An 18,742-nucleotide genomic window follows, 5' to 3' on the forward strand; every position below is an offset into this window, starting at 1 on the left:
GGAATAAAGGTCAGTATCACCCACAGCCCTCCCTTTTGGGGAACTGGCTGTATTCCAAGACTGGCAGTAGCCTTCATGCCCTTCACAGCAAGTGCTGTAAAACCAAGCCCAGTGATGCTTTTTATTTCCCCAAGTGCTCCTCCTTCTGCACTACATCCCAGTTCTCCTTCGCTGCCTTTCTATCAGTGCCACTCTATCAGTGCCCTTCTCCAGGGACCAGTTTCCACAATGCCAATTGATGGCTGCAATGAAGTTTCACAGCTGCTGCATCAGATCACCAAGTGCAGGATCCCTTCTCCAGGCTTTGTGAGGATCCAGAAGTGGGTGTCAAATAGGAAGGCAATCAGCAATACTGCAAACTAGCCCGATCCCCAGTGGAAGGCTGTGGATGCCTCTCTCCTGAGCATCTTCACTCCCCTGTGGCTACTCCTACATCTGAACGACTACATAACCCAATGTACCAGCTTACTTGATACTTCCAATGTCACTCACTTTTGGCAGTGTCATGTTCTTCTCATTTGGCTCCCTCGCTCTGCCAAACTTTCTACTTAAGCAATTTCATGGAACTATAATAAACTATCCCAAATCAATTTCACAGCATTGCTAAGTTTGTGCCTTCCTCAATTCAAACTTGAGCTTTCCATGAAAAATTTCTTGGAGAAAAAAAAATAAAAATCAGTAAACTTCCCACTCTGGGGCCTTTTCAGAACTAGCATCTTTCCACAGCCACTGGAGAAACCATGGCTTGGCACCAAATCTCCAAAACACTTGTTTCATCTGACCAGTAGTCCCACATTGGTAAAAACAGAGACCTTCTCCTCCTCACAGCAATCTTAAAACAAAAATAGATCTGCAAGTAGAGCTCTCCCATTGTCTCAATTACATGCCTGCAAGGAAAGAGAAGGAAAAGGAAACTGAGAAGAGGGCAGCAGAATATGCAGAAGAGCCCTGAAAGATTGGTCCTGCACCTCCTGGATTTGGGCAAGTCAATTGCTGGAAAGCTCTCCTCCCCAAAAAGCTGTTTAACATTAATACATACTAGGCATACTGAACAGCAGTTGCTAGATGTTCAGATTTATTTGGAGGCTGTAAGCATCTGTACTTTGCACCTCAAAGTTTTCACAGTCCCTTGGTGATGCTGGAGAGCATTTCGCCATGGCTTAAGTACCAGCTCTTCTAAGCTCTCACCACTCAGATGCAGAAGGGCATCTGAGTGATGCATGCAATGCCATGCGTCACCACTCAGATACAGAAGAGCAGCGTCAGCATCTTTGAGAAGAGGATGAAAAGCATTTCTCGCAACAATGTTTCAGGTACCACATGTCACTCATGGAGCTTCATCTGCCAGTGACAGGTTATTTTAAAAGGGAAGGAAGCCACGAAAAATACCCATTGTGGGGGGACCATCTTTTATTTATGGCATCTATTACCTATGTGGCTACATCCTCCCAGAACTTTATTGTAGTTGATCCTTTTGCTTCTCATACAGTTCTGGTTATCACTTGCTTTTTCTCAGTGGCAGGTACACAGCAGCCTTGTTGGTTGTCTCCCTCTGCCCAGGGCTGAGTTTCCAGGGTTAAATAAGCAGATAATCAGTATAGAATCTAGGTACATATGCCCAAAATATGTCATGATCTTGTGATGAAGGAGGTCTCTGAAAGCAGATACTATCTGCTGGTGAAGTCTGCATGTTGGAAAAGCTGCCAACCTCCTTCCTGAAACCACTTCTGGAACTGCTGGCTGCCTGCTTCACACAGGCACAGAAGAGCATGTGTGGCACTGCTGCTAATCTCTTGTGCTTATTAAACAACCCCAATGTCTTGGCGAAAATCCACCTCTAGCAATTTCATTCTGCTGGCTGAAACTCCTCGTGCAGCTCCAGTGAGGTGCAGTATTAATCTCTGCTTCATACTGTGTGCTGTTAAACAGTTGCTCTATTTCACCCCAGAGATGGCTGAGTTTTAGCGATGAATTAAGCCGTCCCTTTCTACTCTGTAAAGTGCTTTGGAACTGCAGATAAAAGATCCTACGGCCTGCCATAAATACATGTAAGATGCTGACACTGCTACTGGAGGTAGCCATCTTGCTGAAAAATGATTTCATGTGTGACACTAATAATACAGGGAAGAATGCCGGGCAAGACACTGAAAACTTATTTCCATCTCATTTTAATACGGCTTCAAAACCAGGAAGAAAGTCGGGGTCTAGTCAGCACTTGTGCATTTTTAACCACTGTCAGGCCTCAGAGATTCACAGGTTTTCATGCTCTTTTCCCCTCTGACCACAGTATCAGTGGGTGAATCCTTCATCTGATTACCTGACATGTTGCCAGGGCCTTGGCAAAGACCAGTTCTCAGTTCACAAAATCTGTTTTTCAAGCATTTCTCATGACCTGTTACTGCAGAGAGGACCTCTAATCACCTTACAGTCTTTACTCAATCAAGACAGGTATGGTGACCTACTCAGTGTGGTATAGCAAGGTCAGAAATCTGTCCACAGGGGTGGAAGAGAGCATTCTTTGTAGGAAGATGGCTGGCAGCATTCAGTCTGGTTGAACCTTACAAGGGCCCTATGGTTAGATTTTAATATTCATTTTATATAAAGGTGCTTGAGTAGGGACATTTTTATTACTTAAATCAGGGAGAGAATATGCTGCGGGAATGATAGAGCAGGTAGTGGACTGGACAAGCTGACACGTCTCTGTAATTTCTGTTTTCTTTGTTACTATTTCACTTACACTGAAGCATTTTAAATACCACATTTCTGGATTATCTTTCATTCAAGTACTTCAAGAAATATAGTGCACAGTGTATGTACAGTAAGAAAAAAAATACACTATGTTAACATGCACCACCTTCAAATATTCATCTTCAATACAAAATCAAATTTTTAACCTTAACAAAGCAGGAATCACTTGTCTACCACTGCAAACCTGTTTTTGAAGTTTGAAGTGAAGCTAGCTTTGGGTTATTTGTCCACACCAACAAAAACCCCACTGCTGGATAATTATTCAAAAGCATAACAAATTAATTCATTTCATACTATCATAACTCAAAATTGATTAACAGTTTTTTTTGCTCAGATTTTTCCAAAATGCTCACCTTTGGACTAAGAACGAAAATAAAATTTGCAACATGAAAAAAAACATACTTTAAAAATAACAGCTACTTGAAAATAGGCCAGTGGAGAGGTCTGTGATCTGCAGAGGGAGGTCTGGATCCTGCACAGGCAACAGATGTTCAAAACCACAGTTCCGTTTGGTCCCTTTGACATAAGTATTCAGCTGCCCCACAGATATGCAGATCCACATTTTCCCAAAATTTGGATGCAAGACTCGAGTACACCCGTAAAGCAATGATTTTCAGAGGAATATCATCAGCAGCATCTAGTCAGGAGTGGCCTAAGCCTCAATTCAGCAAAGCACTTAATTGCCAGCTTAGCTTGAAACGTGCACAACAACCTCTTAGACAAAGCATATATGGCAAAGACCACTGAAGAGCAGGTGCCTCTTGAGGGGAACAGACCAGCTGTTTGATAGCACTCAGCTCCAGTGCACAAAAATGTAGGACAGAAAGGGGAAAAGAATATCCTATCAAAATTTAAACCACAGGAACGGTGTTAACACTGCAGAACGTAACAAAAAATGTCTCAGCCTGATGCACCAGGGTTAATGCCTTGACAGTCCGCCAGGAAAGGACATCTGATTTTTCCCCCTCCTTTTATTCATTAATTACTGTCAATGGTGGTTGCTGTTGTGGCCCCTCTGTTTCCCTGGGAGGGAGCCTCTAGGTGGCAAGCTGGCCTGGTGTGTTGTCAAACTGCACCATGAACCCGAATTGCACCAAAGTGAAGAGAAGCAGAATCTGCTTCAGAGTTGCACAGGGAGCCATAGCAACACAGCAGTTCCTATTTTAAAAAGCTTGAAAGATAGTAAGAACATTAAGTCTGAGGGGAAAAAAAAAAAGGAAGGAAAAAAAGAAAAAAACTCACATTTCTATCAAAGGAAAGAAATGTCTGTGTTCCTTACAGGCTCTAGTGATGAAACCACATATGGCTAACCATGGATTTGCAGGTGTGCAAGTCAGAAAATAACCACAGACCCGTCAAGCCATTTCCTGAAGGAAGGAGGCTATTTCTCACCTTCCCTCCACTGATCTGCTAAAGCAGGTTTTCAAATTCCCTCCAGCACTTTAAAACCCACAGGACCCCAACAACATTTTGTGACTGGGGAAGATGCCACTGTAGCAGATGCTGAACTGCAGGCAGAGCTGGGTTTGCAGTTTCACACTGTTTCTTTCAGCTTCACTACAGAGGAAGGATTTTGATTCACATTTCGCAAAGAGCAGAGAGAGCCCGAATGCCCAACTTAAAGCATATTGTCACCAGCAAGCGAAGTTGCCACAGTATTAGCACTAATTGGACTTGGCTGCAGAGCAGAAGATGTCTCAGAGGGCTGGAAGCAGAACATGGACATTTTCCCATCTGGAAACTGATGGTGCATACCAAAATTCATTCCCAGATGGTGGATTTTGGAGGCCATTATGAAAGGGTCTGTCCTCTAATCAAGATAACCCTTGCCAAAAAAAAGGCACTTCAATTGAACCCTCCCATCCTATTTTAATTGCAGAAAGGATGAAAAATACAGCTGTCCACACAAAACAAGTGCCTCCTTTCCACTTCTGACAAAGCCCTGCTCTGCAAGACCAAGGCACCCTGTGGTACCTGCTGAGGGACAAATATTTTTTCTGTTCCCCCACCATATACTCCCTATGAGAAGCTAGGGGTCTGCAGTATTGTACAAGCACACTGAGCAGGGTTGATGTTAGACTTTCCTCTACCTGTCACTGGTGCCTTCCATGGTCAAAGCATCACTGCTTAAGTGCTTAAGGGCTGGGCAAAGCAAGGAGGATAGCCAGGCAGAGACTGTGCCCTTCTGCATCAGGCATCCTTGGCAGTCCACCCATATGAGGGAGATTTGGGTTGAGAGAACGTTATAAAGCTGCCCTCAGCATCACCCTCCAGGAGACAGAAAAATGAAGTGAGAGGAACCCACACTGCCCCCAAGATGTGGTGGTACATGGATAAATGCTGCTGCTCCCACCCACTGCCCACCGCCTTGGCAAACAGTGTGAATAACTGGTAGTCTCAGGGTAGTGAACTCAGCACCTGTCACCAGCATGGAACCAGCATGGCAGGGAGTAACGCATGCAGGGCAAATGAAATGCAACAGGAGATGGAAGGCGGAAAGCAAAAAGAAAAGAAAGTGATGGCAGCATGCAAGCAGAAATGAGCAAAGTAAACTACAAAGGATGCAGGGAGGCAGAGAGACCCCAATGGAGGCAGGAGGCATGGGCCAGCACCGGCCTCCAGCTGCTGCTGGAGCGGTGACAGGAACAAGCAGATTTCAGCAGCAGGGATCTCTAATCTGTCAGCAGCGCTCACGCCACATGTTGCCAGCTAGCACCAGCCTGACAGGAGCCGGACTCACCAACCAGTGGAAACATAACAAGCTGCTAACAAGACACCAGCTTAAAGGCTCCAAAAGGTCAAAAGTTACATATGCTCCCTCACCCTCCAAGTTTCTGAAAAGGGCAATTTTTGCATCCGTGGGAACATGTCATTTATACCTTCTCTTTTCTCCTCCACAGTAAAGAAACAAGTCCCAGCACCATGCCTCCCACTGCTGGAGCAGGGCTTCCCAGTCAGCTGGCAAGCAGGTAGAAGTGAAGCCAGTAAGACTTCAGTGCCAGCGAGTGCTCCTGTCTCTTAGCACGCAGTTAACTCCACAGTCCTATGGAGAAAGGGTGACACAAATAGTCCTTTCTCCATTTCTGCTCTCAACTCCCTTGCTGCATTGTGTAAAGTTGTGTGGCTCACTCGTCTAGGAGACAACGGAGTGGCTCCATGGCAGCTCCTGAAAATTACGTATGATGATCCCCATGTCTGATATGGCAAGCAATAGCTACTGTGACTGCAGAGGAGGGTGCAGGAGAGAGGGTTGGAAGAAGCCTGGGAAACAAGGACAGGTGCTGCCTGGGTGCTCTCCTTCACAATGACTTAGGGAAAGTAGGTCTAGGATGATAGAGTCACAGTGCTGTTTCCAGCTATCAGGGTGACAGAATAACCTGAAGGGGCACTGCACCTTTCCAGGGATACATACAGCCCCTATGGTCTTCAGTCTCCAGAGAAACAATACATTTGTACAATCCTATTGCAAGTACTTTCTCTGCTCACTGACTCACTGTTCAGCTGTGTAAGCCCTCACAGTTTGTAGTTTCCACAGGGCAATGTGGCCACATGAGAACAGAGCTTGCCCTGAGTGTTCAAGGGAAAATAGTTTCCAACCATTCATTAAGGGCTCTTTTGCACTTCTTAACTGGCTGGTATGGAAAGCTCCAGATGAAAGTTAGTATTTCCCCCAAAGTGGAAGTATCATGTCCACACAATGCACCAAGCTAGTTTTCCAGCTGTTTTCATATTTGAGGAATCTGAGGTGCAGAATTGAATCTATCTTTGTTCCCCTCTTAAAGTATTTCTTTGCAAAGGCAGTATAATTCCATATTTGTATTTTCATTCCAAAGCAAATGCTTCACTGCACTTTTTATTAAAATGAAATCTGGTGTGTGCAGCCTGGTGTTAAATGAGAGACTATTAAAGCCAGTCAGTGGAGAACTCATTAGTAACCCTACAACAACAAACTAGTAGTTATGGCCCAGCATTCACAAGCAGCCATGACAACCAGTAGGAAGAACTCAGGTCTCATATAAGGCTATAATAAAAACACAGCTTATGTAGCCCCATGACTGTGAATATCCACAAAAAACGGTGAGCTTCTATTCCTCAAATATGTGCCAGAAATCATGTTCTTTTCTCATGACTCATCCCTGAATTCCACTCCCAAGAATGCTCCTGTCATTTAGTTATTTCTTCTCATTTCTAAAATGTAATGAGAAGCACCAATCCTGAGCTCAAGGAAATCTGTCCCATCAATTAAAATAATGAAATAAGCAGAAGGCTGCCTATAAACACATCCACCTCTGCCCACTCACTCCTCAGCAGCCATGGTGAAGCAAGAATAGATGAGCTCTGCGGAATGCCTGTGTTAGCACCTCTCATTTGAAGGGCCAAAGAGGGAGAAATCCACATTTGAGCATTTCTTCAGAGAAAAACTGTGTTAGAAACTCCTTCCCAACCTTTGTAATCTCATCCACTAGAAGAGAGCAGAGAGCGCAGTGGTTTCCTGGGTACTCGGGAAAAGACTGGCCATTGAGATAACTGCAGACTTGGTAGACTGGAATATTCAAATCCCATTTCTTCTGGGGCAATGAAGAAATAAATGAACAGGTAATTATTACAAACAATATAAATAACTAAATAGTGCAATTGAACTGGAAAACAACATTTGCATATACAGACTCCAAATGACCACATAAGCCTATTATCAGCATAAATTGAGATAAATCCATTACTTGAGGAAAACCTTATCCAAAAAGAAAACCAATAATTCTTGTAGAAAAAAAAAAAAACCCTTTTTAAAAGTATTACTTTCCTATTAGTTAGTGGAGTTGTCTCACCAGTGGGCTCATTTCCAGGACAAAATTTGCAATGTTCAATGGTTGTGATCATACTTCTGCAGTTCCAATCTAACACAAAAGAGGACAAGTTTCGAGACAGACAAGAAACAGTTGCTATGAGACCATTATTAATACAAGAAGATTCAGACCAAACACCTACATTGGCATTTAGATAACAGTCTGTCTTGTTTCTTTTTGTGCTTGCAGCCATACTTCAAACAAAACTTTGTTTGCACAGCTCTTGCAAAAGTGAACAAGTGTCAGTGTAAGAAGGGGGAAAGACAGAGAAACTGAGCTTTCTTTCTGAACATGAACAACTTGCAGTTCAGTTCCTCCATTATACACCCAGATCAACCACCGAGACCACATTGAACAAGACCCTTCAATTTTAGCTGCATTCAGAACTGCTGCACTTTCAGAAAGAAAAAAAAAAAAAAAGAGAAAAGAAAAAAGGAAGAAATGGTCAAAGTTCAAAGGCAGATCTTGGGAAATGACTAATTCACAGTCTTAATGTATAATATGCCCCAGCTGAACTAAATTACACATTTTTTCAGTTAGATGTGTCACTCTTGGAAGAACGGGAAAATTCCTTTATCACACTGCCTCCCAGCTATGGATTTGAAGCAAATTGGACCACTTTGGATTAGCTTCAAGAGTTTCTGAAGCATCAGCTACATGCTGATGTATTATCTGAGGTCACATACACTTTGCTGCCTCCCCAGACATCAAGCCCACATACATGCATTTCTCTATTCTGTGTAGGCATGCGGAGGGGGAACTGTAAGTTGCAGATGGCTAAATATAGTATTGCCGAGTTCAGGGCAAGACTAAAATTAGTTTTCTAGAACATTCAGCCCAGTCCAAAGTGAGCAAGACAATGTCCCAGACATGCAGATATTGCTGCTCCCTTGTGCTCACAATGCACAAGTGCTGTGGGATCTTAGTAGGTAGAAGGGGTTAGAGAAGGTATGAAGCATCCAGGTCTGCAGAATCTGTAATACTCCAGATAGACAAAGCATTTCAGGAGAGATTTAAAGACCTCAGACAGACAGAGTATATCAGGAAGGGTTTAAAGTTTAGCACATCGTAAATTCCAGCAAGTGCCACAGGACTTGAAGGTACAAAAACAGATTACAGCCATTTATCTCTGTGGGTTTTGGTTCAGTGAAGTGAATTCATATCTTCATGGCTGCTCCTTTCCACATCTTGTCCCTCTCTCACCTCCACCTTTCTTCCTACACAGACTCCAGGCTGTGAGGCTGGGCATGAAGCTGTCATGTTTCTACTGAACCTTTGGATTTGCAAAAGCAGTGTTTTATTTTGGACACAATTAGTTTTATACATCAAAAGATGCACGAAAGTAATTTCACTTAAACAGAAAACTAAGCCCCCGAATCACTGAAGTCAAACTTCTTAACCCTCTCACTTAGAAGTAGAGAGGGTGGAAATTTCGGGGGGGGGGGGAGGGGGGCGGACGACGACAGAGGGAACAGGGCACAAGCCAGTGCCACGCAAGGTAAAGCGAATATTTGCACTGTGGTGAGAGAAGCAACTGCAACACAGTGTAATTATTCCTGAGCTAGCCCAGGTGCCTGCAGCAATGTAGGCAGTGGCAGAACAGAGCTTGGCATGAACTAACTCACTCTGTTTCTCAGAGACACTGATGTCAGTTACACAAACTAAGCTGGGTGCATCTACATGTATCCGCAGTCATTCCTGTGAAAGCTGTACCCAAAGCAGACAAGGGAGAAGGAACAGCATGATTTGGGACATGAAGGTGAGAAGAAAGCTAGTATCTTCAAAAGTGACAAGAACTACTTTCATGTGGGGTGCCCAGGCTTCAGGGTATATCTACATGGCACAACAGTACTGTCATATCTAGAGACTCAAGAGTCTCTGAGCTGGCAACTTTTATACAACACAAAGAAGTGCTATGCTGAGAGGTTATGCTGGGTCCTTGCAGCAGTGTAGCTATGTGGATATGATGTGCACAGGCTAATACAGTGTCAACAGAACTAATTAGCAAAAGGTCTCTGCAGAACACTGCATCACATAGCAGGGGACAACATTTTGTTTTCTATATAACTCCTGAAAAGACACAGTACAGCTCTCCAGAAAAAAAAAAACACACCTTATTCATTTGGAAAGGTAGAACAACAGGCTGCTTTAATGCTGTTGTATAACTTTGATATCTGATAACTCTGTATCTATTAAGTATATTTTCCCTGCTTAATCATTCCAATGATGAGTCAAAAGAGAAGCAGAATACAACCCTTACCCCTAAGCATAGCTGGGAAGGAAAACGATAAAGCTTTGGGAACCTTTAGTCCTTTAGTAGTGCCAAGGCTCACAGACAGCAAAAAGGTAATATGGGGATAGGAAAGTAAAGGCAGTAATATCTGGTATATGCCAAATGGATCATAGAGACAGCAGATAACATTAAGGATAATAAAATGGCTCAAAGAATAGGCTTATCTTTCAGTCCCCAACTTCCAGGCAAAGCAAAATCTGCTTTCTTGTTCACCAGTCCCTGTATCTGCCTAGTACGGCTGACAGTGAGGGGCCTCAGCACACAAACCAATCAATCACATTTTCACTGTTCCATGATTCATCATGACAAATGAATAAAGATGTTGAGCTCTGTGTGGCCACCTCTACTGATGGCTACTGCCTGGATTGACCTTGTCCTACCATAAAGGGACCAACCTGTCCAAGGATTTCATATGTAAAACATTGGAAAGTAACAGCTGAGCAGGTCAGGGGGCATCTGGCTAATTGCAGATCCCATATCTAATTATCTGGGTTGCTTAGTGATACATTAAAACTCCAGCTGAGAGAAAAAGGAAGATCTAGTAATCAGAGTGCTGTTCTAGAGATTGTTCCACCACAGGCTTCCTCTATGACTTTAAACAGGTATCTTAGCACTGTTTCTTCAGAAAATCTGAATCTGGATTAAAAGAAGATTGTTATTCAGAGAGGTTTTCCCTATTTTAAATGCCCTTTTCCATCTAGAAAAACTTGCTATTCTGATGCGGGTGCCTAAGCTCTACATATAACGTGCACAAGAGAGAATGGGACAAAAATCACCCAGCAGATAATTTCCAATAAGGTGCCAATGAACAGAGTGATAGCACAAGTACATCTCTTTGAGGTAAACTGGATTCTTAAGACACCCAAGGGTTTTAAAAGCTTCCAGTATAAAACAGGAGTGAGACAAAGTTACTGATTCTTACTCTTTATGCAGCTTTAGTTCTCCACACCTCTCTTCACTCTTTCTTGTAATTCAGAGCTAATGGACAGCACTTGGTCCTCAGACAGCAGGGGCCATATAACTGTTCCAGGTGGGTCACACACCTGTTTACATAGGGCTGGTGCCTGGAACAGAAGCTGGTGCCCACTAGATTTACATACAAACATACCCAGTGCTTGAAGCAAGAACCCACCTGAGAGTTACCAGACCCATTCACACAAAGACGTTCCAAGAAATTTGCCACTGCTACAAATGCAAAATTTGATGCCTTGAGGGGCACACTCAGACTTTGCACTATATCTTCATTGTTCCTTTTTCTCGTGCTGGCTTGCCCCCTCTGTCCTATAGAGGCTTTCTAAGGGGTTAATAGTACTGGTACTCATGACACATAGCAGCTCAAGTTCCACCATCAACACGTCTCCCTTTGCCCAGGTTCTGGCCAACACTGCCCACTGCCCTGGAGCATCACATAGCCTAACAGAATTATTCTGGTCTTAAAGGTCCCTTCCAACCCTTCTTTTGTAAGGCTGGCCCAGTCCTTTCACTTACCTGTTGAGCATGTTGGACTGGTAAATCCTTTTCTCCTGGGTGTTGTAACAGCTGCTCTTGGGCTCAGGGATGAAGCTGTGTTCAGACAGCATATCAGAAGCAGCTGTGGTGATTATGGCTATTCCATCCCTCACTCTGGCAGGAAGACCATAGTCCCATTCATCATATGAGACAGAGATGAGCCCGGTGGGGAACTCAGATGGCACTGTGTCTGTATCCCCTGCCACCAGGCTGGGCACGATCCACGTGTAACCATAGCCTGTCAGACCCACAGAGTTAGCCACCTCAAAAATGTAGGTAGCCTCTTCCTTTGTGCAGTAGAGAAGGATAACAGGGCTTTGAAGCTTCTTGAGCTGGTTCTGGATCTTTGAGTCCCCATCATCCAGGGACATGTCCAACAGGAGGACTTCCTCCAGTTCCCAACCCACAAAGCTGTGCTCAATGGTACTGCGGATCTTGTTCACAAAGTCCTGATAACCAGGAAAATAAGTAGTGACAATGGAGAAGATGTACCAGTCATATTCTTCCATGATGTTGAGCATGACAGAGGCTTGCTGTTCTATTGATGGACCAAACTGGAAGAACATGGATGACTCATCCTAGATAGGAAGTCAAAGAGAGGAAGAGAGAGAAAAAGAAAACAAGAATAGGTCAAAGGAAATAAACAGCACTCCTAGTCAACCCATTGAGTGTGGAGGGGGAGGCATGCAATCAGAATCTTATACTTCATGTCTTGGCCACAGCTTACAGATTCTTCTTTTAAAATTTTAAAATTTAAGTGAAGCAAGTGGGAAGGAAGTAAAAGCCTTTTTATGACCAGCTGTCCTTACTTTATTTTTAAAGGCAGGTTGCTGAAATTACTTAAAGATTTCAAATGTTAGGCATGATTCTAACAGACAGGGAACAAGTGGTACACAAGTGAGCAGAGAAAAAGAGAATATGTACAAAATACTCCATGGCTTCAGAAATTTAGACTTTTAATCCCCAGATTATCATAACCTTATATGTAGTATAAACAGGGAACACAGCAGCTTTGATACTGGTTCAGTTTGTGATGGTCATTCCAGTCTGAGTATCCAGATTGAAGTAATAGAGTAGACAAAACCATGAGACACAAATAGCTCTGAGAATTTCCACTGCGAGCTCCTTGCAAAGCAAGCAAGCAGTAGCATAGAGTGCTTCAGCTGTGAAGGTTCCATCTCAGAACACCATAAAACATTACTAAAATGGAAAAAAACAAAATTCTAAATTATTATGGATTTTGTTTATACCATGTTTTGGAGAAACATCAGCTCAATATTTCTCTTGGCATTGCTTTCATACCCTTCTACCATACTAAGTTCATCTTTGCCAAAACCAGAACTTGTACCATTTTATAATCTCCAAGACTTCAAGGAAGTTTTGTACAGGTCTCAACTCTCCAATGGTATACTGTAAGCCTTTTTCATCCTGGAATTCCACCAGATATCAGGCCTTCAATTTGTGACAGATCCAGTAAAATCCAAATACTTGCTTTTGCCCAATTCATAATGGGAAAGAATGGAAAAAGCATTTGCCAATATGCTCTTTCCCACTGACTTTTGTAGAGTAGGATTAGATCACAGACAAACAAAAAAGACAAAATGAAATCTGCTTCTCTGCAGAGATTCCCATTACAATAAGAAAGTTCTCCAAATCCAATCACTACTTTTAGGAATGAGATAGCAGCCCCGCCTTCCTTCCAATAAGCCAGAAAAGCTGAACTAGGGATTCAAAAGGAGGCAGTCAGGAGTTTTCAGACCTAGGGAAACTCATTGTGCAAATACCACAAGACATTACCTCAAGATACTTGCATTTAGAACAGTTTCTACCAAATTCATTCTCCTACAGCCTGGCAGGTAAACCTGTTTTTCAGCAAGGATACCAGTTAATTATCCATCTATCCATCCATCCCTTCTTTAGCCACGGTTTTGATTACCTATAGCCATTTTCTCTATTAGCAAAATAAGCCATAGCCCAGGAACTCCAGGAAAGAAAAAAAAAAAAAAAAGAAAGAAAAGAAAGCTTTGATCCTGCATGCAGCCTTAAGCTGTTTGTTGCTCTTTCCTGAGCTCCCTATGAGTCACATCCTATATGAAAGAGTCCTTGCTCCTATATCCCCATGCTTGTCCTATGAGATCTGGTGTTTAAACTCTGCTCAGTTCCACACAGCTCACCACCTACTTGTGAAAGTACTCTTCGGCTGTTCTTCACTCATTTCAAAAAGAAAAAAGTACACACAATGAAAAAGAAGGCATCAACAATTAGAGATATGTTGAATAAACAGGAGCAGCAACTGAGCCCCTCAACCTGTGGAAAATAGCTTGTACTTTCTAAGACTGGAATTCAGCCTGTTATCCCAGAACTTCTCAGGAATAGAACTTACTCTTCCAATTAAAAAAAAATAATTTATCTTTGAAGCTTATGTAGAAAATCAGGAAAGGCAGAGGAATGATTAAACTATTCTCATGGCATTTACCAGAATTTGAAGAAATCCTGAACAAGCATCTCTAATACCCTTCACTGGGCCTTTGAAAGCCACTTGTAGCAAACTGAATGCTAGAGTGTGAAGACTCAGCCTTAATGTAACATGAAAAGCAAGACAGCTACACTGATGACTAGTATTTATTTTTATATTAATTTCCACAAAGGCTTTTCTATGCTCATGCATAAGAACCTCTGAATTGCCTGTAAATTTCCAGTTTCTATCAGAAAGTCTAAGAGTTGAAGAACCTGCCTATTGTATTACAGGAATATTTGACACAGAGCATCTTGAAGTCTCATCTGAAAAAATTCTGGGTCCTTTTCTCCATGACAAATAAGGGATGGGAGATGATAAATCCACTCGTGTTTCAAGGCTGCATATGAGCACACACAGAGAAGTTAGCAGGCAGGTGTGAGGGAGGTGCAAGGTGCAGGAGGTATTGCCCTCCGTGTGATTTTAAACAGGGTCAAATACTCCAGTCAAAAGTGTCCACTGACAGCTCATTCCACACAAGTGCACAGCCCACCTGTTGAAATAAGCCCTAAGACTCAGGGAGACAATTTGGAGCTCCTCACTACCCAGAGTGTATCAGAACATCAAAAATCAATACACCAAATAGATAGCTTTATCACAATCCAGATAATTCCTCTCCACTGAGAAATGTAAGCACCCCTCCCTGAATCAAACAGCACAGACCACTTGGCCGTGCGTATAATAATTGCTCTTGAGCGACTGCCTGCATTTTTATTAAAGAAGGAGCAAGAAGAAACAACCTCTATTTAAAATGAGAGCAGTAAGGAGGTGCAAGTCAGTCCAGCTTTTGGCTTGCCAATATGTCTCTTAACACTTGATCACCCCAATACTTGGGTGTAACCAAATGTTCCTCATTTCTTAACCAATCCAGCACGCAGAAAATAGAGGGCAAGGGAAGAAGAAATCACAACTTTGTAGAAGTGTCCCTCATAATGTATCAGGAGAACTGCTGATCGAGCTGGATAGAAATCTCAGTAAGTGCTTTTTGGGGGACAAAAAGCAAACTAATAAAAATGCATGAGAGCCACAATTTCCTTCCTTATTTTTGACCACACCTGATGGAAAATCAGGGGAAAAGAGAAGGAATTGAACTTACAGATCCACAAGGCTACCAGACAGGTTAGGAATTTGACTTCACTATGGTGTTACAGTGAAAGCTTTTAAATTAGGATATAGATCTAAGGATGTTTTACATATGCCCCATAGAATCATTACAGCTTTATTACAGCCTGAAACAAAAAAGGAATATTTTAGCCCCCCAACCCCCAGCTATTAAGGGTTTTTACAGAATCTTACAGGCTTCTATTTTCCTCCTGCAAAAATTTCACGTTCTCCACATCCCCTTTTCACCTTGGAACAGGCAAAACATGGCTCAACATTGCCACTGGGAGACAGATTTAAGTTTGGGATAGGCTGGATTCAAAGCAGAAGCTCCTTACACTGCACATCACCCAGGTGTAACACAATCTCTCGACTATAGCAAAAAGCTTGTCTTTCTTCCACAGCTCTTTCACCTGCAAGCTCAGGCTTTCCATAGCTAACTGCTGCAAGAGGCAGCAAGATGCTGCTGGGCATCCCCCACCCTATCCGGAAGAATAGAGTCTCCATTACAGGATCTCAATACCTCCAAAGATCCTAGCACTCCCCCACTGTCACCCTGCAAGGTCAGGAATCTGTAGTTTGCAGAGCTGAGCTGGAGGTGGAGTTGATCAATTGACACAGCACCACTCCCAAGCTGACAGATGGCTTCCCACAGAAAATCTGCTTCGAGCTTACTGCTGCTGGGACAAGTATTGCCTCCTCCTCCTGCACGTTTAACCCCTCCCATAAGGAGGCTAGATTGCACACGGGGAAGGTGCAAAAGCACGCACTGTGAAGCTTCTTCTTGGAAACTGGTAGCTGGTGACTTCCTTGGTGGATGGAAGAGGGTTTGCAGAGGTGGCACAAAGGTTAGAGACCGAGCAAGTGTTACTGCCACCACTTCTAAGCTGCCTGGTGCCTTCTGCCCCTCAAGGGACAGACAGGCCCATGAAAATATTGCACAAAGGCCAGGTCTGGTGAACACCTCACCCAAGATTCAGGCCCTTGGCAAAGCTGCAGGTGACTCACTGAGTAGCCCCCCTACAGCTGCACCATTTGAAACCAATCACTGCCACTTAATGAACCATTAGATTACCTCAGATATGGTAGGAGAGATCCCTGGGGTGCTGTTCTCATAAGTTCCTTCCTTATAGCCTCTCTGGATTCCCCAGGCAAGCAAAAGCAATTACTGCTTTATAAACAACGTCTTAATCCAGAGCTAAACTGTTCTGCATTGGGCATTCTAGTGAACATTCCTAAGGCAGAGGAATGCAAGATCTCCAAAAACAGTTGCAGTGGTCCAGTCATCTTGAAGAACTAGAAAGACTTCTACTTAGGCACAGTATAACTGCGCACTTGGGAACTGAGGAGATCAGCATGTTACATTTCCTCTGTGCAGCCTATCTGAATGTATTCAGTTTTGGTGTGCCTTGCTCTGGTGGCTGAGCCATGAACAGCTCTTTGCTACTGGTGGCAAGTCCCTTAACTCCAGTCCAAGCGCCAGACCCTGCAGGGGCCAGGTGGGTCAAGCTGTGCACAAGGAATTTGAGTGAGGAGCAAGTCAAGAGCATATGTTTGCTTCCTGCATCTGAAGAAATAAACCATGTTTTTGTGAAATGGACTAAGCTGCTATATCTTCACAAATGCAACAGAAATACAATATGTGCTGCTGTGGAAGTAACCCCTCTTTATTAGGCTTTTAGGAACATCAGTATATCTAACCCCATTTGCTGCTTCATTAAGCTTCCTGTGCAGCCCTAATTTAACAATTGGTATCTGGCCTTCCTTTCCTTTCCAGTTTGTAAAGGGATTCCTATAAGATCCTAACAACTTGAGCCACTATTGTTTTCCAAAGTCCTCTTCTAATTTTCCTGATTCAGAAGAAAAGCTGTTAGTGTTTACTGTTAGTCTTTAATAGGGTCTTGATTTGCAAAATTGCTCTATGACCTACAAACAAATTACATAGGGATGTCTCTTGTTTAAACTTCAGTCCTGCCTACCACACATTCTGTGGGGGCAAAAACTAGTGAGAAAGCACCAAATAACTTCTGGGAAAACACAGATTTTAATTTCCTCATCTATGTATTTCTTTTCTTCAAAATTGAGACTCCATGTGCACTTATTTGTTACAGTGCTGGTGGGATACCTGATTCACTGGGAGTTTTATTGTCCATGATGGAAAATGCTGCAACAGTTCAAAGTCTTATAATTAAATTTTCTATATTTCTGAGTTTCATTTGTTATAACAGATCTGACAGGAAATCGGGATCTTTGCTGCTTAAGTGTTCATTTACTCCTGTTTATTCTTACCACAAATGCATCACTGCCTCAGGCTAACCTGAAGTCAGAATCTTCTGCCTGTTTGTTTTTTCTCCCCACATTTAATTTATTTAGCTTTCAACAAATCAATACAATAAAACTCTGTTTTTAATATTACATGCTGTATCATCCTGTGTGAGTCCTTTCCCTGAATGCTTGCAGTAGGGACTATGAGAACACAGTAACACTACAGCCTTAACACAATGTTCTTGTGGTGGGATTTGCATCTAGAACAACACGTTTCTGTATCTCTCACACACATACATGTTCAGATTTCCACAAGTAAGCATACTGACAGCAAAACCTACTCAAAGTAAGGTTGGAGCACACTGGACTGTGTAATTTCTGAATGACTCTGCCTAATTGATACTATTTAGTAGGATTTCAAAACTTTCCTCTCTCATTAGAACAGGTTTCCTAAGTTATTACTGATTTTGGCTTGCACAGCAGATGGAGCAGTGACCTCCTGTAATACTTTCCCAGTGCTCTGATTCACTGAGTGGATCATTGTTGGTGAAAATCCTCCAAGCTACCCTGGAAATGTGCTCTCAGTGGGAAGTTCAAATTTGTTAGTTGCAGAAATGTGGTTTACATAACCCTATAATTTATCAATTTCTTCCCTCATTCTCATAACTACTGAACAAACTGGCCTTGTTTGACAAGTATACATAGCTCATAGATGATGGTTAGAGAGAAGTGATTACAGAAACTGGCAGATGAGTGAAAGGGAGAGACCCAGTTCACTGTCCCCACTGGTGGAATGGCAGGCAGAATATACTGATAAATTAGTGGAGGTCTGTAAAAGCCCTCTCTTCCAAGACAGCATGTTGCTCTCCTTCTGGTCCCTGCTACAAGCAGCATACAAGCAGCCAAAAAGGAGCAATTAGGAAAATGGTTGATTCTCTAGGTCTTCTCTGGAAGCCACGATCCCCGGTGGCTACAAAGAATAATTGCAATGACAAATCTGGAGTTGCTAGTATAGCTCAATTTTGTCACCAGGGTAAATGGTAACAAATGTAGCAAGATTCACATGTATAATGACATTAACTATAGACATACGTATCACCATATACACAGATCCCAGTCATGGCTTGGACATTAATCTCTTCGTAGCAGTGGAAACAGATCTGCTGCAGAGCCTTAGCCCAGGGGCAACTGTGTAAGTGCTCCAGCACCAAGGAGTTCCTGAGAGCTGCAATAAAATTGTCTCTGATTAAAGATGACTCAAGGGCTGAAAACAGCTAAGTGATTTCCACTTTCCACTTAAGGGTCTACAGAAATCATTCATTTGAAGCATTTTGCAACAGAGAAAACTCAAGATACCCTGGATTCTGTAATCTTGATCTTGGGATTGTTTCACTCCATGCCACATGTAGTTAACAAAAAAAGATGAAAATGCCGAATATACTCAGGGCCATTGACTGACATATAATT

The 18,742-nt window shown here is 42.8% G+C and overlaps 1 protein-coding gene across 1 annotated transcript in view; it reads right to left on the reverse strand.

Annotated features, from left to right (window-relative positions):
- GRIN2B (glutamate ionotropic receptor NMDA type subunit 2B) overlaps positions 1-18,742 on the reverse strand; it is a 171,518-nt gene that overhangs the window by 109,335 nt on the left and 43,441 nt on the right. The window contains exon 2 of the mRNA XM_005150288.2: positions 11,374-11,972. Coding sequence (XP_005150345.1) covers positions 11,374-11,972 — 599 coding nt within the window. The remainder of the gene's footprint in view (positions 1-11,373; positions 11,973-18,742) is intronic.

Source organism: Melopsittacus undulatus, chromosome 5 (assembly GCF_012275295.1).
Source record: "Melopsittacus undulatus isolate bMelUnd1 chromosome 5, bMelUnd1.mat.Z, whole genome shotgun sequence".
NCBI classification, from domain to species: Eukaryota; Metazoa; Chordata; class Aves; order Psittaciformes; family Psittaculidae; genus Melopsittacus; species Melopsittacus undulatus.